This window comes from Zingiber officinale, chromosome 10A (genome assembly GCF_018446385.1).
Source record: "Zingiber officinale cultivar Zhangliang chromosome 10A, Zo_v1.1, whole genome shotgun sequence".
Lineage (NCBI taxonomy): Eukaryota > Viridiplantae > Streptophyta > Magnoliopsida > Zingiberales > Zingiberaceae > Zingiber > Zingiber officinale.
Genome location: NC_056004.1, coordinates 26,738,258 through 26,761,525, shown reverse-complemented (window position 1 = coordinate 26,761,525; position 23,268 = coordinate 26,738,258). Strand labels below are relative to the sequence as shown.

General features: G+C 36.4%; 2 protein-coding genes across 3 annotated transcripts; both read left to right on the top strand.

Moving 5' to 3' along the window:
- The first annotated feature begins 3,639 nt into the window (after positions 1-3,639).
- Positions 3,640-7,446, top strand: LOC122027015 (cytochrome b5-like). Its single transcript, XM_042585810.1, has 3 exons — positions 3,640-3,846; positions 6,828-6,894; positions 6,989-7,446. The coding sequence occupies exons 1-3, from the start codon at positions 3,760-3,762 to the stop codon at positions 7,237-7,239; spliced, it is 405 nt and encodes a 134-aa protein (XP_042441744.1). The 5' UTR covers positions 3,640-3,759; the 3' UTR covers positions 7,240-7,446.
- A 6,548-nt stretch (positions 7,447-13,994) lies between these two features.
- LOC122027436 (E3 ubiquitin-protein ligase RGLG5-like) lies at positions 13,995-16,972 on the top strand. Of its 2 annotated transcripts, XM_042586397.1 has the most exons (12): positions 13,995-14,156; positions 14,386-14,725; positions 14,817-14,901; positions 14,966-15,106; positions 15,202-15,315; positions 15,411-15,508; positions 15,600-15,658; positions 15,866-15,971; positions 16,072-16,199; positions 16,306-16,474; positions 16,654-16,710; positions 16,792-16,972. In XM_042586397.1, exons 2-12 carry the CDS (start codon positions 14,438-14,440, stop codon positions 16,873-16,875), a joined length of 1,329 nt encoding a protein of 442 aa, XP_042442331.1. In that variant the 5' UTR covers positions 13,995-14,156; positions 14,386-14,437; the 3' UTR covers positions 16,876-16,972. The 2 variants fall into 2 exon arrangements, with proteins under 2 accessions (XP_042442331.1, XP_042442332.1); XM_042586398.1 differs by having other exon boundaries at positions 13,995-14,725.
- Positions 16,973-23,268: the final 6,296 nt, after the last annotated feature.

The following is a 23,268-nucleotide window of genomic DNA, read 5'->3' as shown; positions in this document are numbered from 1 at the left end:
ATATTCACCCCCCTCTATCGAATCTAACGGTCCTACAGAAGTGTTGCCTCCCGTCACCTCCACGAGGGAGGCCTGGGCGGCCGACTCTTCTGCATGTGTGTCGCTCTCACCCTCATGAGAGCCAACCGGAGCGATGCCCAGTTGCTCCATCTCTTTGGCGGCGGCCGCCTCGAGCGCCTCGGCTTTCCTCTTCAAAATCCCTTGCATCACGGACTCCATGACGATATTTGCTGCAAAGGAAAAAGAAGAAAATCAGTTAGCACTCAAAGTACATGTGCAAGTGAAGTTCTTACCGAAGCTACTCGGAAGTGGAGTGCGGCTCGGACTCAGGCCGAATATATATAGCACGCCTTCAGGTAGAAGCTTATTGATATCGAGCTTCAGACCGGCAAGTAGATTCGCAGCCTCGAGATAGTCCGGTCGGGTCTTATATCTTTTTAGCTCGGGAGAGGTAGGCGGTCCGACCTGCCATGTGGTTCGGAAGGGAGCCCGCTCGGGGAAACGAAGATAAAAGTAATACTCCTTCCGGTGTTTGTTGGAGGAGGGGAGTTTATCAAAAAAGACAAGGCCGGGCCGAGCCTGGAATAGATAGGTGCCCATCTTGGACTGCTTCGGGTAATAAAAATAGTAAAAAAATTTCGGTCGGAGAGGGATGCGGTGTGTCTTGAACAGTACCACCACTCCACACAAAAGATGGAAAGTGTTGGGAACTAGTTGGGCGAGCGGAAGACCAAAGAAGTTGCAAACATCGGCAAAGAAGGGATGAAGAGGAAACCGCAGACCGACTGTGAATTGGTCGCGGAAAAAACAAATGGCTCCCCTCGGCGGTTTGTGAGGCCGAGCGATTGGAGAGGGTAGAATAAGTTCAAAGATAGACGAAATGTCAAAACCGTCAAGCAAGGCTTCGACGTCACGCCGATCGAAGCGAGATTCCATGGTAGTATACCAAGGGCCTAAAGTGAGTTCTACGGGTCAGGATGAACTGGCCATTATCCGATCGGGCAAGAAAACAAAAGCCAAGAGAATAGAAAATGACCCAGGGCAAGGAGAAGATGGGAGAAACAAGGACCAGAAGACGGGAACTCGACAAAGAATACGAGGAAAATAGAGAGGAGAAGAGGAGGAACCTTACGAAGAAGCTAGGGATCGAAGGAAGACGGCGGAGAATCGTCGGAACACGGAGAAGCGGGGTCGCCAGAACGCGGAAGCACCAAAGAGAGACGGAGAAACGCGAAGGCAGAAATGCGGCGGAGGAAGGAGGCGACGACTTTATAAGGTCGGGCCCGATCGGCCTCGACCGTCCGATGCAGGTCACAGGAACCGAGGCCCCCATCGGGCCATTCATTTCAAACCGCCGATGTCCCATCGGACACATCGCTGAGCCGTACGGTGACGCCAGCAGGGGCGCCACGTGGCACCAGGTCATACGGGCGCATTTAATTAGCGCCATTACGACGCACAATGCGCGTGCTTGGTCTTAATGGAGAAGATTTGTACAAATCCCGAGGAGATCCGAAGGGCGTCAGCAATGATGGTCGGCACGGCAGCAGAGCTAGCGCTCGGAGGAGGCCGAGCGGCCGAGGGAGGAACATTTCAGAGGGGTAGTGCGATGTCATTCAGGCCGACCGGCAGTCCAGTCAGTCGGCCTTAACGCCTCCTTCGACTAGACTTGAAGGGGAGGCATGTGATCCGGTTATAAGGACGGGGGATCCTCATTGGCGAAAGGTCAACGGCACGTGGAGGTCAAAGGTCAAGAGATTCAACCCTGAGATCGGCCGACCGGATGAAGTGGGCTGACCGACCGGCATGAATCCCCCGAACCGAAGGTAGACAACCTGACTAAGAGTCGGGTTTCCGATGCTCAAGGTAAAAGGTTTCAAGGGCCGACCGGAATGTCCGTTCGGCCGGTGCACAAGGCAACACAGGCGGGAGCAGTCTCATCCGAGCATATGCCCGATGCAGAAGTCATATGCATGTCGAACGGCCGACCTGCTCGGCCCTGGAACAGACAGGGAACGCAAGAGGACAAGGGAGACAGGGGATAACATCATCCTCGAGACGCTTGCCGCCGACAAGTAGCAGAGTTGGCGGCCGAGCTGTACACAGGATCATACGGCGGAAGCTTCCACCGTCACATCCGGGATATGCTCGGACGATTGCGGAATGGCGCCAGAGGTACTTTTCTGACAGAGGCTTGTTAAGGTATGTTTGGGAAAGCGTGCACGCGTAGAGAAGCGTGCCCGCGCCTCCCCGAGGTTCTATATAAGGACCCCCAGACGTCGACGAAGGTATGCACACATCTTTACTGTAGCCTCATTACGCTGCCTCTCTCGTTGCCTGACTTGAGCGTCGGAGGACCGTCGCCAGGAAACCCCTCCCGGTCGGCTTCCTTGCAGGTTTGTCGGAGAGCTACACTACTAGTCGGAGACAGCGGAGCGTGCCACGTCCCCAGCGTCCGTAGACTCAGCGCTCGGACAGGATCACTAGTTATTAGGGAATAATTATTATTAGGAAATACTTATTATTGTCCTAATTTATGTATTTTTCTATTTTCACTTATAATGATATTTATATATACCATATGCTATCATTGATAATATATGTGAATTCTATCGTCAATACTTATAACCAACCATCAGTGATTAGAGATGGAAATTACCCCATTATAATAAAGCTACCAACCTTTAGTCAACTTAGCATCTTGTGAGGACTAAATATTAAATTAAATAACATTAAATCTGAGAATATCGATCTAATCATATAAAAATTTCTCACTAATTATTAAGATAAATTGAAAAGTAATAATAACTCGTAATAAAAAATTTAATATTCTATGATGGCAGGTCTCATTCGAGAAAAAAAAAAATCTCTCCGAATATATATCTCTTATAGTTGAGGATAAAATTATACTGGATATTCCGCTGCATAGCCTCGGGGCAATGAAGATTATCAGATAATTAATAATAATAATTAGATAGAGCAAGTAAACGAAATGTGATGAAGTCACGTGGAACCAATTCCGAGGTAGGAGAGAAAAAGGAACATTTAAACAAACTGGTTTAGCTGCTAACTCCAAACAACTCAGCCATTTAAAATTAGGCTAAATTTTATTTTTTTTAATTAAATAGATAAAAGATCAATTATACTCTAATCACAAGATACGTGACTCCTGGGTCGTTTTATCTCAAGTGTGTGACCTGACTAATCAGATCAGATTCGACTTTATCTGGTGCAATTAAAACTCGAATTACTCGATAATGCTTCTCACCTTGGTGCAATTAAAATAATTTAAAACTCTGGACGATGTAATGATTAGATTCAGAAAGTAGTTAATAAGAATCTAAAATTTAAATTTTAGTTACAGTACACTGTAAATTTTTTTTAGTGGGATGATAAATCTAAAAAATTTATCTTAGTCATCTCTAGGATTAATTGTTCGAAAAATCGAATAGTTGGATTATTTAAAAAAAACTCATATTTTTTCTTTTATTTCTAATATTTTTATTTTTAAATTGTACTAACTATTCAAATTCTATGTTAGATATGAAAATTTTAAAAAATAGTAGGGATGTATGTGCAATTGTGTTTCCGAATATTCATTTTGACAAAAAATAAATACGTCCGGTCGCCCCCTCAGCCCTCACCAAACCCTCGCCACGGCGGCTTCACCTACCCACCACTGCCTCTCCTTTTCTTTGGATCCATCGATTCCACGTTTTATCGTGTTCGCGGGGAGCGAGAGCGATCGGGAGGAGCGAGATGGGGAGCGATGTGAAGGTCTACACCCTGACTGAGGTCTCGACACACAACACCTCCAAGGATTGTTGGCTCATCATCGACGGCAAGGTTGCGGTTTTTTTTTCTCTGTTGGATTATGTTGGTCCCTCTGGTTCTCTTTTCTGTATTGGGAGAGATCTACTAATATTTGTTCTCCCCTGATTTGTGGGATTATATGATGCACGATGATCTGTTTTTGCAAAAGAACCGCCTTTTGATCTCCATTTTTTTTTTGGATCTTGTCAAGGAGACCTTTCCGTGTAAGTTTTGGATCTTGGATCCCTACCAAGCTTCCTGTTATGATTATGATAGAACTATCCCATAAAAAAAATAATAAAATATCTTAATCAAAACAGCATGGTGTTGGATGAATATGTTATCCGTTCTTTTCTCACGAAATATTCTATCGTCTATTAGCAGTAGTTGAACTATTAAGGCTGCCTTTGAGGAAAAGAAAGCATGAGAAAGATAAGAGAGAGAAACTGTCTTTCTTTCCTTGAGAATTACATCTGAATAGGATTAAACTTAGCATTGCAATGCCTCTGACCTAACTCCTATCCACTTATGACCTTTTTAGTCATCTGAATAGGATTAAACTCTCTTTCGCTCCCTAACTTTCAGAAGAAAAAAGAATTTCCATCCTTACAAAGAGAGATAATTAAAGTATATATAAAAAAAAATCCTACTCTCTTTACTTTTTAACCATATATAATACGGGCTTTTCCCTGCGTTTTTCGGCGGTCCGCTAAAAATAGCTTCTTTTCTTCCCTCTTCATATCCCATTGAACAATTTGCCGGATGAATAGAGAATGGATAAATCAACAGATGGATCATCCTTTTGTTGTATCCTTTGATGGTAATAAATGGATATTTTAAAGGATGCATGTAACTCACGGAATGATTTCTTGATCTTCTCGTTCTTTTCTTTTGTCTTCTCTACATATTCAATTTTTTCCATTCATAATCATTTCAAGGAAACAAGTGTAATAACTCTCTTAAGAAGTTTTCTGTTACCTGCACAGTTTTGCATTATGTGCAATAGCGCCAGGTTTAATTTCCTTCTTAGCTCGATATTGCTATGTTTCTCAACTGTAGATGTCCTAATCCTCTTCTTAGCATACAGAAACATGTTTACTAAGCTTCGATTTTTTTGAACATTTTCATGAAATATTAAAAGATGCCATCTGATTTAAAACTAATTCACCCAAATATTAAACAATTCGTAAAGGCTTTATTGAAAAATGAATAGACTGTGGTGAATAACATCTCTAACCCAAGAGGTTGAAATGCTATGATAATGCTGCATGGAAATGGTCTTTCTGTGCAATCCAATTCCAAGAAAATAGCATCCTGAGAAGTGGTTTGCATGTTTAGATCCAAACAGGAAACAAATACAATTAGGTGGGAGAATTTGCAAAAACATGATTTGTGATTCCAGTTTGTTGGATATCACAGATATGAAAATAAGGCCAGCAACATACACTTGATTCCAAATGTTTGCTGCCAGAAAGAATGAGAATTGGGCCAGAGATGGAAAATTTTCCCCTTTATCTTGCTGTTAACTGAAGGCCTATTTATCTATTTGATGAAAGAAGAATACACCATCTAGAAGAGAAATTATGATACACTCTCACTGTGGTTAAGTCTAATTGTGTTGAACTACAGTTTGATTATAGTGTATTAAGTATGGCAAACTTAATTCTTGATAGTTTAAATTTTTCAATTTTTGTTAGTTTTTTGTTTCTGATCTTACAATGGATGATGTCCATTTTCATGTCATTTGGAGTTTGGCACATTCAGTTTCTGATTTTTTTTTCCCCCAGATTTGCTGTTGATCTGCACAATAATATAATACAACGTGCACCTGTACACCTTTAATCCCTAGACAGGAATTTAATATTGAAGGGGGATTTTGCTGATTTTGTTATTGTTATTTATTTTATGGCTGTTGCCTCCAGATTTTGATGTTTACATGTACTAGCATATATATCCTGGCTTACTAGGTGTCCTATTCTGTTTGCTTGTTTGGTCATCCATCATGAACCTATTTGTCCAAATTCCATGTTCCTTTGCCTTTTATGCAATTTGATCCGCAATTCAAGCTGTTAGACTTAATTGTGATTGGGTTGCTACTAAACATATAAATTTGGTACTTTTAGTATCTTATACTTTTTTTTAATAAGTGGTCTCCTAATCTTTTAAAACTGTTCTGATACATCATTGATTTAATTATGGCAAGATCTTGAGAAAATAAATTCAATTAATTCTTCTGAAAGTTTGTGATGTACCAGCTACTTAACCTAATCAGACTAATTTTAACCATTCATATATTTTTCACATGTACACGTGTATACACTGGCCCATTTTTATTATACTTACAGGAGTTTGACTTGGGCCAACCCCCTTCACTGAAACTCGTTAAAGTATCTAATTAGAAACTTGTTAAATTGTTTCAGTTTTGACATGCAGATGTATCTGATTAGTTATACATATACTAGTAACAATCCAATGAAACTTATTTTTGGTCATGAAAACAAAACTAGAAAGCAAGTGGGTCAAACACAACGGAAAAATAAATATAAAGAGAAATGAAGTATTTTCCATTGGACATATCAGTTTGTTAAGGTTGAGATTTGGAAATGCACACTGGGAAGGAGGGATGTAGCTCAATGGCAGCTTGGAATGGTAATTGGTGAGGCCCTGCTGGATCTGTGATCAGGTTGAGGAAGGTGAATAAGGAGGTAAGAATGGTAAGATTAATATGTGAGGTCATTATGGAAGAGAAATTAAGAAAATACTACTATGTGTAACAGTATGTGAATAGATCATAGCAGGTCATAAAATAAGTTGAATAATGTAAACATAGCGTTGCTTAGAGGTGAGATAAGGTTCACAGGGTGGACTTCAACTAATTAACACAGTGGTTATTGTTGTATATATTGCTTCTAGTATTTATTATATTATTTTGTTTGAAGATTTTAGTATATCAATTAGTGCGGTGCCATTGTTTCGTATAATAGTTGTCTTTTTGTGTTTCTTATTTTTTACAGGTTTATGACGTTACCAAATTCTTAGAGGATCACCCTGGGGGAGACGAGGTTTTGTTGTCATCAACTGGTAAATAGACTAATCAATCATTTGGAAGAATGCGCAGCTTGAATAATTAATTAATAGGATATCTTATGGTGGACTTGTGTATTCCTTTTGTCAGGTAAAGATGCAACTGATGATTTTGAAGATATTGGTCATAGCTCTTCTGCAAGGATAATGATGGATGACTATTATGTTGGACAAATTGATGTCACAACAATCCCTAAGAAAGTAACCTACACTCCTCCAAAGCAACCGCACTACAACCAGGACAAAACATCTGAGTTCATTGTCAGGATCCTTCAGTTTTTGGTTCCTCTCCTCATCTTGGGATTGGCCGTCGGCATCAGATTCTACACAAAATCAGCTTAAAAATCTTCTCACCCATAGTGAGGGATTTCATAGAAAATGGGTTTTTACAATCTCCTATATATGTTGTTACAACTTCATATACTTTTGTGTGGTTGCTAAATGCTTGCTTGTGCTTCAATTTGTGAACACGCCTATTTGGATTTTATTGAGTGCCTCTATTGTTAGTGAACTAAATAAGCATTAATTCCCTAAGAGTCTTTTTATTAAGTGCCTCCAAGATACCTCCCAAGTTTTGTGCCAGTGTATTTGCTATAGAGACTCTTTTTTATTGTCAGTGTCTTTGTGCTGTTGTGCAGTTTGCCAACCGATGGAGGTTGTCTTTGTGCTTGCTTTTCTGATGAACTGATTCGTATGATACAATGACTAGTCACTAGTGAACGTAAAAAATTCAACCAACAGCTTAAATTATTTTATTTGCTTTTTTTATTAAACAGCTGGCTTGAGTAAAAACGATTTATTAAAAAAAAGACAGACTGTATATTTTTTTCATATAAAGAGTTAATAGCGTTGACTACTGTGCTTATATATTATCTGGTGTTAGTGTCCCGATTATGTGCTTTCAGCTGTGTATTTGTATTTATTTTCTTCGATATTCGTGGGATCGATTCTAGGAGGATTTCTATATTCGTGGGATCGGTTCTAGGAGGATCGCTGATGTGGCGGTTTCAATAATCTAACTGCTGGCTCATGTTAATCTTTCTAGCTTAACTTTGTCGATTAAATTGGTTATAAAATGGGTCTTGATTGATTAAATTAATTTGTTGATTAGACTTCTTAATTTAAATTGATTGACTTGATCAACCAATAAATTTGACTTGTTTGTTCAACTCATTTGGTTTGACTCACCTAACTAGTCTGATCAATTTTACTTATTTATAATAGCTTTGTTCTTTTAAGAGTTTAACTATTTTTATATAATGAAATCTATACACTACAAAAACAAAAAAAATAAATAAATAAATAAAAAATAAAAAGTAAAATAGCGATGACTTTTTAGCGACGAAATTAAATTTCGAAGTAAATCATCCCTATTTGCGACGACATATTAATTTGTCGAAAATATTATTTTTTTAAATATTTTTTTCATAAAAATATGTGTTAGCGACGAATATGTGGAAAATAAATCGTCGCTATTTTTTTAACGACGAAATATGGAGTTTGTCGTTAATTAATATAATAAAAGTGGGGAAAAAATACTACTAATATTCGTATATTAACAACGAAATATGCTAAAATCTCGTTAATATATTAGCGACAAATTATTTCAAAAGTCGTCGTTGATATTTTAGCGGCGAAAAAACCCTTATTCGTCGTTAACATATTACTTTAGCGACGAAATATTTAACTCGCCGCTAACACTCACTAAAATACCTAATTTTCCAGACCCGACGCCACTCTGTCTTTCTCCTCGCACCACACCTTCTCTTCTTCTCCATGCGTACCTCTTCTCCGGCGACTCCAACGACTCTGACGGAAGCCTCCTGCGCCATCCTACGCCGCACTTCTCCTCCTGCGATTCCGACGCCTTCCCCTCATTGCTTTTTTACTTTCCAGCGGCCAGCAGAGACCATCCACGCTACCTCCTACCCGTTGTCCATTTATTGTTTACGGAAACACCACATCTAGGTTCATCTTCCCTCCTATTTCTGGTGATTTGGCAACAGACTGACTACTCCCTCTGAAAATCTGCTATTTATTAGTAAGGTATATTCATTCTTTTTTAATCATATGAAATCACAAAATCTAGTTGTAGATTTGATTTATTGAAAAATTTTGTAGTACTCACCGTTCAATCATTAACACTGAAAATAGGTCACATGTAAAAGATCATACCAATCAAGTACTATTAATTAAAAATAGACGAGTGTAGATTTTTTTTTTTCTATTAGCTGAAGCTATTAAATAAATGATTGTCAAACCAAACTTAAGGTATAAATGCCATATTTATGATTTTGAGCAACAAATCTACACCATATGAAAAAGAAAACAAAACTAAGCTCTCGGTGCAGTTTAGTGGGTCCAGTGTTGGACTTGGGACCCTCCTAGTCAAGGGGAATGAATACAAACTTACAAACAAGACTTTTCTCAAATGGCTCAACTTTCGGGTTAACAAGTCAACCAATCAAAAAACTAAGGTGCCCTGCAAAAGGTTGTGCTAGTCTTGAATAAACAAGATGACATGTAAGTCAAACCGCATGTTGAGTTACTCCAATCCCCCCTGATATATGAATGTAAGTATAATTTTTATCCTTTACCACCTTTTGAATTAGTTGTCATAAAACTAAACTTAAAGAGTAAGTCATAGGTCCAAAGGAAGCATTAGTCTTACATCATTAATCAACTAAATGTGAAGTCACTCTGCAAAAAAAAAAAAATCATTGATACAAGAAACTATATGTAACATCAAATAAACTCTGCGCATTCATTGTAAAATAAAATCTCTAATATTCATAAAATGAACGTACTAGTGGTTGGTAACAACATAATATCAAAAAGTGAAATTATTGAATTTAAACACATTTCCAGACTTGAATATCATACAAAAATCAACAAATCCAGCCAAAATAAAACAAACGAAGATAATTTCATCATTATTTAGAACAAATAACATACAAAACATAAATCTTTTCACCACACAAACATATAGGAACATAGAAAACAAAAACAATCTCTATGTTACCAAATTTTGTCTCAGATAAAATCGTACCAAATTAAAATAATAATTATTTGAAGCTAAATTAAATTATTACCTACCACAAATCAAGAAGCCGAGATGGGGTGGGCAATGCAAATCTATAAGTTGCATGTCAAATAGAAATTTTCAACTAGTATGATAAAAATGTGACCAGTAAACTAAGTCAAGTGCCAGCAAATCTCTAGTTGTTAGTTGGCCACATATGATTTCAGAAAGTTTGGTAACCTTGTCTCTAGGTGATTATAGTAGCTATACCTAGTTTAGAATTGTAATATTTTGGTAATATAGTCATTTATAGTATGTAATGTTAGGTCACATGTGTAGAAAATTTCTTAGTCATCCAACCTATGATCCTTTTGTGATGCATTCTGGTTATACTTTAGTTTTTATTTATTTAATATGGCATTTCGGACTTCAAGTCTCCATGTTCACTTATGCCAGTTTAAATTTTGAGTCCAATTTATTTTTTTGCTTTGTTAATTCAAATCTTTAATTTTTATTTTTGCTTAGATGATAATTTTAGGGTTATTTTGATGTTATTAATTAATTTTAGGATTATTTTATTGAAAATATGAAATTTTTTATATATTTAATCAGGTTATAAATATGTATAAAAGTTGGATAATGATTGAGAATCAGATTGAGCCTGAATATATAAATGGGCTAAATCAGTTTTTAAAGGTGGTAGATAATTATATGATAAGTTTAAATTTATCCAAAATTCGTTGTTCATGCAGAAGGTGTGACAATTTATTTAAATATGAGTTGGATTATGTTCGAGGACATCTTTATAGGTGGAGATTTGATAAATTATATAAAGTTTGGAATTTTCACGGAGAAGCTACTACATTATCTATTAATATAAATATTGTCAATGAAGAGGAACATGATTGTGGTTTTGAAGAAGATGATTTTGAAGATATGTTTACTGATTTAAGAAATGCAGAAAATATCAATACTAGTGCACCTCAATTAGATGATATCAATGCAGATGATATTAGAGGAAGTTATACCTCAATGTTTGAAGAAGCACAAAAAGAGTTATATCACACTTGTACTAATTTTTCTGTATTCAATTTTTTGGTCAAGTTAATTTAATGCATGTGAAAGTGTTAAATGGGTGGAGCAATAAATCTTTTGATATATTACTTCAATTATTGCAAGGGGCATTTCCAAAACCAAATGCGATTCCAAACTCTCATTATGAAGAGAAAAAAATATTAAAAGAGTTAAGATTGACATATGAGAAGACATCCAAGATAAGTTAGCATCAATTAAATCAAGACAAGATATATGTTTGAACAAATACTTAACTGATTGGCACCTGGAGCATTAGATTCCTTGGTCCATGATTCATCTTCAGCTCCACCACCTCCTCCTCCGTCTAAGGCTTTGATGTTGTAGACTTTTGGATAGAAACATGATGTTCTGGACCTGTTTTGAACTGGTTTGGATTTTTGGTTGTGAACTTGGTTGGATTGTTGGTTGTGAATATGTTTTGAATTTGGTTTGTGAATATTGTTATTATATTTGCGTTGAAGTATGAGTTAAATGTTAGAGTATTTGTGAATTTGTTGTTATAGTTTGTTATAGTTGTGATGATTGGTATGTATATAAATATGTACACAGGATATAAACGAAAATATTTCTTTTTAAAAAAACCAGTGGTTAGCGACGAATCAAGCCAAATTTGTCACTAAACTATAATATTAGCGACGAATTTGGTTTGATTTGTCGCTAATATAATCGTTGGCGATGAATTTGGTTTGATTCGTCGCTAACCTAGCTGCATTTATCGAAATTGGGGACGTAGTTTTAGCGACGAATTTATATAAATTGTAGGGAATATTTTAGCGGCGTAATCAATAAAATCGTCGTTAACACTAACTATAGCAACGATACTAATTAAATCATCGTTAAATAGTTTACGGCGAAGTAATTTACTTTAGCGATGAATAGTTTAACATCGCAAAATTATTAGCAACGATAACAAAAAATTCGTCGCTAATATAGGTTTACGACAAGCTTATAACAACGACTCTAGCGATGAAATTTTATCGTCTCGAATATTTTTCAATGACGAAAAAATAGTATTAGCGACGAGAAACATCGTCGCAAAATATCTATTTTCTTGTAGTGATAAGAAATACTTATTTCTGAAATACAATATGGATTTGGAAAATCATGCATAAGTGTATAAATATTGATACATTGAGCTATGTTTTAATCACATATAAAATAACTATTCTAAAAATAATAATTATGAATACATTATATATAATACTATTTAGGGGTGTAATCGAGGCGAGCTGAGCCAAACTCTTGGATGTTTGAGTTTGACTCGTTTATAATCGAGCTGAGCTCGAGCTTTATTTAACGAATATATTCATGACTAACGAGCTTATTCGAGCTTTTATCGAGCCTAAACGAGCTTAATAAATATAAATTATAAATTTAAATATTCATTAAAAACTAAATTATATATTTTAAAAACTTATAATATTCTTGTTAAAATTTATAATTTTATTCTAATAAATAAATTTAATATATTTGTCTATATTTTTCATAAGTAGAGTGTAAAATCTATAAATTCAATATCAAAACTATTATTTTTTTTATTTAAAAGTTGATTTATGAGTTTAACGAACATGTTCACGAGCTAACGAGTCGAATATTATGAAGCTTAAGCTTGGTTTATTTATCTTAACGAGCCTCATTAAACGAGCTCAAACGAGCTTTTATCGAATCGAGTTTCGAATAATTTACAAGCGGCTTGACTCATTTACACCCCTAATATTATTCTTATTCTTATGAACCCAATAATATCAATATTTCTATAAAATATACTATAGTTTTATAATATAATCAATTTTCAAATCTAACTTAGTTATTATTTTAAGTATTAGTTGTTTGGATTTTTAAAATTTTCCTGTTTTTCAATACTATTTTGTTTTAAATCTCATTGACTATTTATACAATTTTTACAAATCAAATACAACAATAAAATAAATTTTTATTTTTGAATAATTATATTACTGGAATGAAATGTCATTCAATAACTTATAGAATCTTTGTAACGACTGATGACTAATCTATGGAGTCTTTTTATAATTAAATATATCGAAAATTAGGAGCCGAGATAAGTTAGTCAAAGTATTTAACAAAAAGAATAGAAAAATTAAATAATAATAAAAAAAAAAGATTTTGTTGTGATTCACGAAATAAATAATTTCATAATAGTTAATTTCCCACTTATATTAGCATACAAGTTCCTACAAATTTCAGATTCAGCACTTAAATTTCATTATATTATCACGTCCGGCTTTAATCTTTAGGATTAATTTCAGCTTGATGACTTTAGAATCATGAACAAACCAAAAACAGGGTTTAAGAACATTTTTAGAGAAATAAAATTGAGAAGGATCAAAATGTTATTTTAATTTTAAAATACTTGTAAATAATTTTTTTCATTTGTCCAAGCTAATTCTCAAAACTAGTATTGGACGTATCAAAAATTGATAAAAGAGATAATTGGGATACAAAGAATTATAAATAATTTCTTAAGTGAAATAAAATATGATAAAAGATACTAATTATTATATTATTTTAGATCGAAATAAAAGGATATTTATGAAAGTTTAGTTTGAATAGAGTGTTTTTCATATTTTTATTAAAAAACAAATTTGATCATTAGAACTAAAAGCACAAAAAAAAAAGATAGAAATGATAATAGAACAACATATATAATTCTTTTTTCATTTAATTTTTTTTTTACAAAATATTTTGCCAATTTTAAAGACTCAACGTAGTACTTGTCAATTTAATTCTAAAGGCAAAGGTCCTTAGTCAACGATGGATCATCAAACCATGTGACGTCTGATCTATTACGTCTGATCAGTGACGTCATATAAGATGATTCATGTGACGTCTTATCCACGACAGCATAAATCCTGCTTGACCCACTCTCGTGCTGAGAGCCTGAAATTTAACTTTTTTGATATATTGAAAGAAATCACTGATCAAAAGGAGAGATCCAATCCAAGATGAAGAAGGAACCAAGGCGAAGAGGAAGACGCGGAGATCTGCTCATGCTCGAGGTGTAAAAACAAAGCCGCCTCACGCTTACTTTCCGAGAAACTTATGCTGCAGTTACTTGGACGTTTCGCTTCGTTCTCGATATCGAGATCAGTTCAAAGTCCCATCTTTCACCAACTTTTAATCGGTAGCGTCATACAAGAAACATTTCTGAGTCTGTCGTCATTAGCATAGCATATTCGATGCTAAATCCCTACAGTTATTGTTCATCTCCTTCATTTCGCGTCCGCATGCATCTGAACATTCGTCCTTGCTTAATTTGTACGACTCAGACATAGTCAGAGTCAATATATGTTGGTATATATATATAAATCAAGTACAAAGATCCATGAACTCCAGATTTTGATCTGCAACAGTTGCTGGCTTTTCCTGGAGTTGAAGCCATCGCTTTGAATAGTTTGGAGAAGAATGGGAGCTAAAAGCTCAATCGAAGGCAGAAGGCGGGAAGCAAGATCTTCATCTCCTCCCTACCATGGGACACGGCACACAGAGCAGCCTTACTCCACAAGTGATCACGCCCATGAATATTGGATTTCCCATCAGAGTCACTACCACCATCACCGTCATCCTCCTCCATATGAGTTTCATTCCATGGCACACCCATCGCTGTCTCCAACTAACACGACCAGTGTAAAGAAGCCCAAGTTGGAACATAAGTTCTCGAGGATAGCCGATGGCTTTACCTCCTTACAGCAGGTAATTTATTTATTTCACGGAAGAATAAAGCTGTTTGAGAAGCCCATAATTAACGCACATTATATTGCTCTGTGGCGTGCAATTTCAACAGGTAACAGAGGAGCTGACAAAATCTGGGCTTGAATCATCGAATCTCATTGTAGGAATTGACTTCACAAAAAGCAATGAGTGGACAGGTACAGGTCGATGGATTCTTGTGTTCATTAAAGCACAAATCTAATTGATTGTCTCCGTCGACAGGTAAGAACTCGTTCCATGGCAGCAGCTTGCACCACGTTGGAACTACTAAAAATCCTTATGAACAAGCAATTTCCATTATTGGACGAACCTTGTCATCATTTGACGAAGATAACTTAATCCCATGCTTTGGTTTCGGAGATGGTAAGCACACATGCATCCTGCTTGGTACTGCAATGTGATGGCTGATTTGAGCTTTTAATTAACCTTTGAAATCCATGGCTTGACTACTGGTGCAGCATCTACCCATGACCAAGATGTATTTAGCTTCTACCCAGGGAACAGACCGTGCCATGGATTCGAGGAAGCTTTAGATCGGTATCGAGAAATCGCTCCGTTTGTGCAATTATCTGGTACTTATGCATTCAGCTCACACTTTCTTTTTTATTCCAGTGTAAATAGTAGCTTTTGGAAGTCATTTAATTGAATCTGACATATTTGGTTCTAGGACCGACATCTTTTGCACCAATTATTGAAATGGCCATGACCATTGTGGAGCAGAGTGGAGGGCAATACCATGTTCTATTGATAATTGCTGATGGTCAGGTATGAAATAACAAGAACAACTTTATCCGGACATTACTTTGCCAAAATATGATTCTCTTTTTGGATATTCAAGAATGTCATATTGAAGCAGGTAACAAGAAGTGTAAATCCCCAAGAACAGAAGACGGTTGATGCTATTGTCAAAGCTAGGTAAATTCAGTCTTCAGTGTTTTTTTCTTTTTTATGTTCATGTCAATAAAATGGAACCAATCACCATTCAATTGAAACTGTCAACAGCATGCCACAGTAGGAAGTTTAATCATATAAAAATGCAATAGTTTGTGTACAATGTTCAACAATGAATTGTTATTATACTGAGGAAATGATGATCCTTATTTGCTTCAAATCCTGCTGCAGCAAGTATCCCTTGTCCATTATTTTAGTTGGAGTTGGAGATGGACCATGGGACACGATGCATGAATTTGACGACAACATACCTGCTAGATCTTTCGACAATTTCCAGGTTAAAAATATTTAACAGAGCAATGTGTTCACTGTTTATCCTTTCACAAACACGAGTCACAAATGATAATAGAACCTAAAAAAAACAACTGTTTTTGTAGTTTGTGAATTTCACTGAAATTATGTCCAAGAATGCACCAGAAAGCCTTAAAGAGGCTGAGTTTGCTCTTGCAGCGCTCATGGAAATACCTTTGCAGTACAGAGCAACACTGGATCTTGGGATTTTGGGGTATGCAGATAAAAATGTCCTGGAAAAAAAATCATCAATCTTTCTTGAGTAAACGTTTACTCCATGATATCTAACTTTTGTGATGTCTACCTTGTCACATGAGCAGTCAGCATGCTAGAACATCACCAAGAAGAGTGGCTCTTCCACCTCCTGCTACTGTTCCCAATTCAGTACCTCCTTCGCCTGGTTCTATGCAGAGCTCATCGTCTTATTCTAGTCATAGTACAACTCCTGCTCCATCAGCACCAGCTGCAAGTACCTCTTCAGACACTCAGGTAAAAGCTATTGAACAAATCATATGTTTGAAATCAGATGGATGATCTCAAATGAGGGAGTTAATCATGCAGAACCTCGCTTAATCGAAACAATTCATTTAACCAAAGCATTCACAATAATCAAAAGCAGTTGAAGCTTTGATTTGAGTGCCTGAATCTATTACTTGGATCATTGGCAGGTTTGTCCAGTTTGTCTTTCCAACCTGAAGAACATGGCATTTGGCTGTGGCCATCAGGTTTGAGCCAGCACAATTTATTATGATAGAAGATTTTTTTTTTTAGTGTTATTATTGACTATATGTTTGAACCTGCACCAGATATGTCACGATTGTGGGTCACTTCTCAGCTCCTGCCCCATTTGCCGTAGAACAATTGAGACAAGAATAAAGCTGTATTCATGATGTGCATAAATTCCTGACCAAGTGATCTTTAAAGGGAACAAACCGCAAATTTCCTTCAAAGGGAACTGGAATTTAACTAGAAATGTAATGAAAATAATAATAATCCATGGAAAGAAAAATAAATCCAACCTTTTTAAAATTGTGTTGGTTATACTTCAATTTATCTTTTCTCTTATCCATTCAATGAATAAATATACTGTCTCTTTATAATATTTATTACATACAGATCATTAAAATATAATAATTTTAAATTAAATAAAGACTTCCAATTAAATAAGCGAAAGGACTTACAAAAATTATAAATTAAATCAAATCCCTTATATTCAGCTTTAACTAAATCATATAATTTTTTTTTTTTTATAATCGAATTATGCCTTAGCACAATTTGTAAAGTTTCTTCCAAAAATTAAAATAACTACTAAAGAAATTTAAAATTTCTTCCACTCGAGATATTGAAAATTACTCATCTTTTAATATAATGTCATATAAACGTAAAATTTTAAGAAAAAAAACTTTAATTTTAATCTTACAAATCGATTTCAAAAGAGGTTTTGAGGTAGTGTAAATCGCCGTGAACTCTGGCATGAGAAGTCACTACACATATACAATTACTATGGTTATTGTTGATCTGGTTCAGCGCTGGTTGGAGAATGTTGTAGATGTAGGAATTTGAATGGAAAATAATAAAAGTTGGATGAAGGGCTTCTTTGTGTATGGTTTTTTAATTCTACATTGAAAATTTCATGGCTAATTAGTTGGCTTATATTATTGCACAATACATATGATGTGAATAAATGCACGGGAGAGGATTGCCGATTGAAATAGCTGACCTTTCAAGGCTGGCGAGTAAAGTCAATGAATGACCTTTATTCGGCCAATTACTACGGCCAAAGTTTGAGCTCCATTATAAGAAGGAGGTCATGAGTAGAGCGTAGATAGAGAAAAAAGCAATAGAAAATTCTTCCACCATCATTCCCCCTCGCTACTCATCCTCTCGATCGTGCATCTTTTGCTTGGTAGAATATCTGTGATAGCATTTGGGTACCATTGAGTTCGTCGCAACGACTAATGCTTGGTGGAGATCACAATTGGCCATTGTATCCTACGAAATAGAACCCACACAATCTCGAAGTATAATCGGAGGTGGGGCAAATCTGTTTTAAGGAAGCTGCATTGAACGCAGGTCTCGACGACTCAGTTTCCGAGCAATTGGGAACCCTTCCCGACTCGACATCTTCATTTCCTGACTCAACGATTTGGGCAACTTGTGTCCCGACTCGACATCCACCCGGGAGACTCGGCTTCTACTCAGGAGCACTCGACTTCTACTTGGAAGCATTCAGAAGCACTCGTGATCCATTTGGGAGAATTACCCTGACTCTGCTGTACCTGACATCTTCTTCTCCCGTCTTGGTGTATGCTCAGGCGACTCACATCCCAACTCGGTAGCACTTGGTAAAAATTAGCTCCGCTAGCATCTTAAGATTATTTGCTTTAGGCTTCTATATAGCTGATTTGATGTTGTAATTTTAAATTCAGTAATTTTCTTCAAAATTTTTTATAACAAAATTGTCCAACAATCTTAAAACAGATTATGTTATGTTGAGATGATCACGAAAAGTGTTGAGGTGCAACAGACTCAACGCGTGATGACCCTCTCCTCCCCAATTAAAAAATATTTCAATCAACCATGGGGAAAAGTCAGAGAAGTTCACTGGATTGAACTTCAAGAGGTGGCAGTAGAAGATGCTCTTCTACTTGACTACTCTTAATCTGGCTCGGTTCTTTACTAAGGACCTTTCTAAGCAGGTTGAGGATGGTACTGATGTCCAGACCATCAGCGCAGTACAGGCATGGACTCATTCTGAGGTCCTATACCAAAACTACATCCTCAACTATTTTTTTGACTCGCTATATGTTGTGTACAACACAAAAAGAACAACTAAGGAGTTATAGGAGTCTCTGGACAAGAAATACAAGATAAAGGATGTCGGGGCTAAGAAGTTCATCATGGGACGATTCCTGGACTACAAGATGATCCAGGAGCTTCAGGTGATCATACATGAGATCCACTCGGAAGGTATGGTCTAAGTAAAACCTTCCAAATAGTTGGTATCATTGAGAAGCTGTCTCTCGGATGGAAGGACTTGAAAAACTACCTAAAGCACAAGTGAAAGGAGATGAACATGGAGGAATTTGTTATTAGACTTCGCATCAAAGAAACAATAAGAATTTAGAGAGAAAGTTATTCTCTTAAGCAACTGTAAAAGCCAACGTGGTCGAGCATGGTCAAAATTCAAAACGAAAAAATCCCAAGTCTTCCAAGATGGGACCCAAAGAAGGCATAAGTAAAAAATAAGTTCTTTAGGAAGTACATCAACTGTGACCGAGTCAGTCATAAATCTTTGGAGTGCAGAAAACCAAAGAAGAAGCAAAAGGCCAACCTAAATGAGGAACTAGCAATGGATGACCTCTGCACCGTGGTCTCCTACTTAAACCTAGTGGGTTCAAATCTGTGACAATGGTGAATCGATACTAATGCCACTAGACATATCTACTACAATAAGGAGTTGCTCCACAACATTGAAGAAATCAAAGATGAGGAAAAATTGTTCATGGGGAATTTAGCAACCTCGGATATCATAGGCTAAGAAAAAGTGGTGTTGATGCTGACCCTGGGCAAGGAGTTGCCTCTCAACAATATTATGTATGTTCCGGAGATTCAGAAGAATCTAGTGTCTGGATCACTGTTAAGCAAACATGACTTTCGCATTGTATTTGAGTTGGACAGAGCTGTTCTTGTAGGTCCAGGTGAGACTGGATAGAGGGGGATGAATAGCCCTAAAAATTAAATTAGAAAAATCTCTTGCTATTTGAACTAAGCAAGGATATAATATTAGCAAAAATAAATAATTAACATAAAAGAAAGGACTAAACAAGCAAGAAGGTTTAAAGAATTACTTGGTTACAACCTAAATGGTTATTAATCCAAGACAGTTGAAAATCTAACTAAAAATGCTCCTTTGTTGAAGGTGGAGTAGCCTCTTACACACTTAGAAAGCTCATAAATTAGGATTGAAATCAATTCAATTGTTGTACTTAAATTCTTAGCTCCAAGGGGACTTTTATAGCCTCTTGGGATAAGTTACCATTGAGCTGAGGCATCTCCAAAGACATCCAAGGTGCCTCTAGTGTGGATAATATTTTATCCACATAGCATTGGTCACTCAACGACTACTATTCATTGGAGGTGTCTCTATTGAAGCTCCAGGGCGCCTCCAATAGACGTGTGAGGGCGACTCCTTCTTAGGGCACGAGGGCACCTCTATGTTCCTTGGAACCACCTTCACTCTAACAGTTGTGCACCTCTTCCTTGAGGTGCAAGGGTGCCTCCAATCCACTTGGAGGCGCCTCCATCATTGTTCATCCGAGAATGAACATCTCCAATAGCATGGGTGATGCTCCAATCATCCGGAGTCGAGCTCACCCGAATCCAACTATGATCTTCTCCTCAAGCAGGCTTCTTCCTCGGCTTCTCGTCCCTCGGATGCACATGCACTTTATTCTCATCCGCCGATGTACTCTTCCATAGCACCTCATCTCTTAGATGCACCGAGCTCATCGACTCGCTTTTCATGTCATCCTTCTCGCTAGTTGCATCTTCCGTTTGACTTCTTGTGTTCCTAATGTTAGATCGTAGAGTTCGCTAGAGGGGGATGAATAGAGATCTTCGAAAATCATTATCAAGTAAGCAGCGGAAACATAAAAACACAACGCTAACAAAACCAATTTTACTTGGTTCGGAGGCTTTATCGACTCCTACTCCAAGGCCCGCATGTGAGAGTGATTTCGTTGGGTAATCACTAATAATTCATAAAATGTTACATGATTGAGTACAAGAATTATATAAAAAGAAATACCGACAACAACAATAAGAACTTGAGCCGCAAGTTGTCGGAAGAGCTTCGTAATGTCGCAGGAGTAGTGCGCAACAGAGCAATCACAGAAGGAAATTGTTATTTTTTTCTCCAGGTGGTGGCCTCCTTATATAGGAAGCTCCGAGCGCTTGGACTGTGATGTAGGCCCAGCCAACTAGCACGCTCCATGTTTGTGTCGAGATTGAATTTTGCATTCTGGGTGCCGAGACCAGCTCCGGATGTCCGGACCAGCTCTGGGCACCCGGACCACCATTTTCCAGCAAATCCTTTTCCTGCAAGAAAATGTTAGTTCGAGGAAAAATATAATTTATACTACCCTGCAAAATAAAGCGTTAGCACAATTATATTCAAATAGAGTAGTAATTAGATTCTGTCTCCTTGAGACCAGAATCTAGTTACGATCTCAACTTAAATTTCCAAAATGGATCTAAGTTGGATCGACATCTATAGTTTCCTCAAACGGGGAACACGTCCTCACAGTCACTTTCCTCCAGTGATTTACTTTTACTTACATTTTGCCAGACATCTGGTCAGCCCTTGACCTAGCTGGACGTCCCTGCAACACTGAGTTAGCACAATAGATAAAATAGTACAGTAAAACAGTGTTAACAGGATTCAAGATTCGCTGGTCCGGTCGACCGCACGTGGTCGATCGAAAACTAGTCGGTCACATACAACCTAGGGTTATCTCTCCTTAGGGTTGCCTAACTTCACTCACTAAGACTTCCATTGTCTGGCTTCACTCACCAGGACTTCCTCCACCTAGCTTCACTCGCTAGGGCCCGACTTCACTCGTCAGGACTTCCACCACCTAGCTTCACTCACTAGGGCCCGACTTCACTCACTAGGACTTCCACCACCTAGCTTCACTCACTAGGGTCCGGCTTCACTCACTTGGACTTCCACTACTAGCTAGCTTCACTCACTAGGGTCCGGCTTCACTCACCAGAACTTCCACTACTAGCTAGCTTCACTCACTAGGGTCCGATTTCACTCACCAAGACTTCCACCACCTACCTTCACTCACTATGACCTGACTTTACTCACCAAGACTTCCACTTTGCCTAACCTCCAGTTAGGACTTCTAGATAGTCATGTAGTCTTGACTAGACTACTCTCTTCCAAACATCAAGTCCTGTTTAGATTAACCCTTGTCAAACATCAAACCCCTAGAGGTCAATTGCACCAACAATCTCCCCTTTTTTTATATTTGATAATTTTCTTAAGTTAGGCTTGGGTCTTTAAGGGTTAATTCTCAAAATTAAAGAGATTAGTCACTTTCCCCCTTCTAACTTATGATTACTCTTCCCCTTTAGCACACATCAAAAAGATATAAACTTAAGATCACTCTTGATTAGGTTTTGTACCAACAATAATATTTTTTGAATATATATATATATAAAGTGGTGTTGTAGACTGATTTTTCAAAGTTGGTTGTTAAGGTAACTTTTAAATGTTTAAGTAATTTTTTGATAGTGAATTTTCAAAATATTTTTCAAGGTGTTTTCACAAAAATTTGTAAACCAAAAAATATTTCGTAAAATATTAAGAAAATAATTTTTCAAATTCAGTTTTAAAGATTTGTAAAACAAATTTTTAAATAAATTTTTAAAAATTACTTTTAATCTTTCAATCAGGGCTCCCTCTTAACTTGAGACATTCTTAGGAGTTCTTGTTAACCACAAGTAAAACTTCCTATATGTCTAGGAGGTTGATCCAAATTAAAAGAACACAAAGTTTGAAGGTGAGTTTTAAAAATATTTTCCAATACACCAAAAAAAATAAATTTGAAAGTGATTGTGCAACAAAACCTTTTGAGAAGAGCTTGTCAACTTAAGTTTTAAAATGTTCACTAAGTAACAAAATAATTTTTCAAAATATGTTAGGAAAAAAACACAATTCAAAACAATTTTTGAAAAGTATAGAGTGTTTTTTTGTATAAAACAAGTTTGGAAAGTAATTTGTAAAATAGTTTTCAAAACGATTAAAAAAAATTTTGAAAATATTTTAAGAATATTTTTCAAATAAAACATGACAAGGTTTTTCAAAACATTTTGAAGTGTATTTATAGATTTTTTTAAATATTTTTACAAAAGTAATTTTTTAAAAGATTTTGCAAACATATTTCTCAAAAACACCTCCCCCTGAAGTCAACACTGAGATTTAGGTATGTTAAATTTCAAGGCTTTAGTACATTTTTATACCTAAGTGTTTTAGAGGATTTATTATTAGTAACATTTCTGTTCATCAAGTGTATTATTTAAATAAGTATTTTTATATACTTGTTTATTTCAGTTTGATTAAAATAAGATTATTTAAATTAATCAATAATAAATTATTCTAAGATTAAGTTAAGAATTGATTTGTTACTAACTCAATAATAAGTGACTCAATTTAAAACTTATTTGATTAAAACAACTTAAATTTTGTATTAATTGATTGAGTTTATTTAATG

Excerpts from the sequence above, each read along its gene's own strand:
- LOC122027015 (XM_042585810.1), top strand. The coding sequence starts at position 3,760 with ATGGGGAGCGATGTGAAGGTCTACACCCTGACTGAGGTCTCGACACAC. Across the intron at positions 3,847-6,827 it reads GGCTCATCATCGACGGCAAG|GTTTATGACGTTACCAAATT; the intron begins GTTGCGGTTTTT and ends TATTTTTTACAG. Across the intron at positions 6,895-6,988 it reads GGTTTTGTTGTCATCAACTG|GTAAAGATGCAACTGATGAT; the intron begins GTAAATAGACTA and ends TCCTTTTGTCAG.
- LOC122027436 (XM_042586397.1), top strand. The coding sequence starts at position 14,438 with ATGGGAGCTAAAAGCTCAATCGAAGGCAGAAGGCGGGAAGCAAGATCT. Across the intron at positions 14,726-14,816 it reads GCTTTACCTCCTTACAGCAG|GTAACAGAGGAGCTGACAAA; the intron begins GTAATTTATTTA and ends CAATTTCAACAG. Across the intron at positions 16,475-16,653 it reads GTACCTCTTCAGACACTCAG|GTTTGTCCAGTTTGTCTTTC; the intron begins GTAAAAGCTATT and ends GATCATTGGCAG.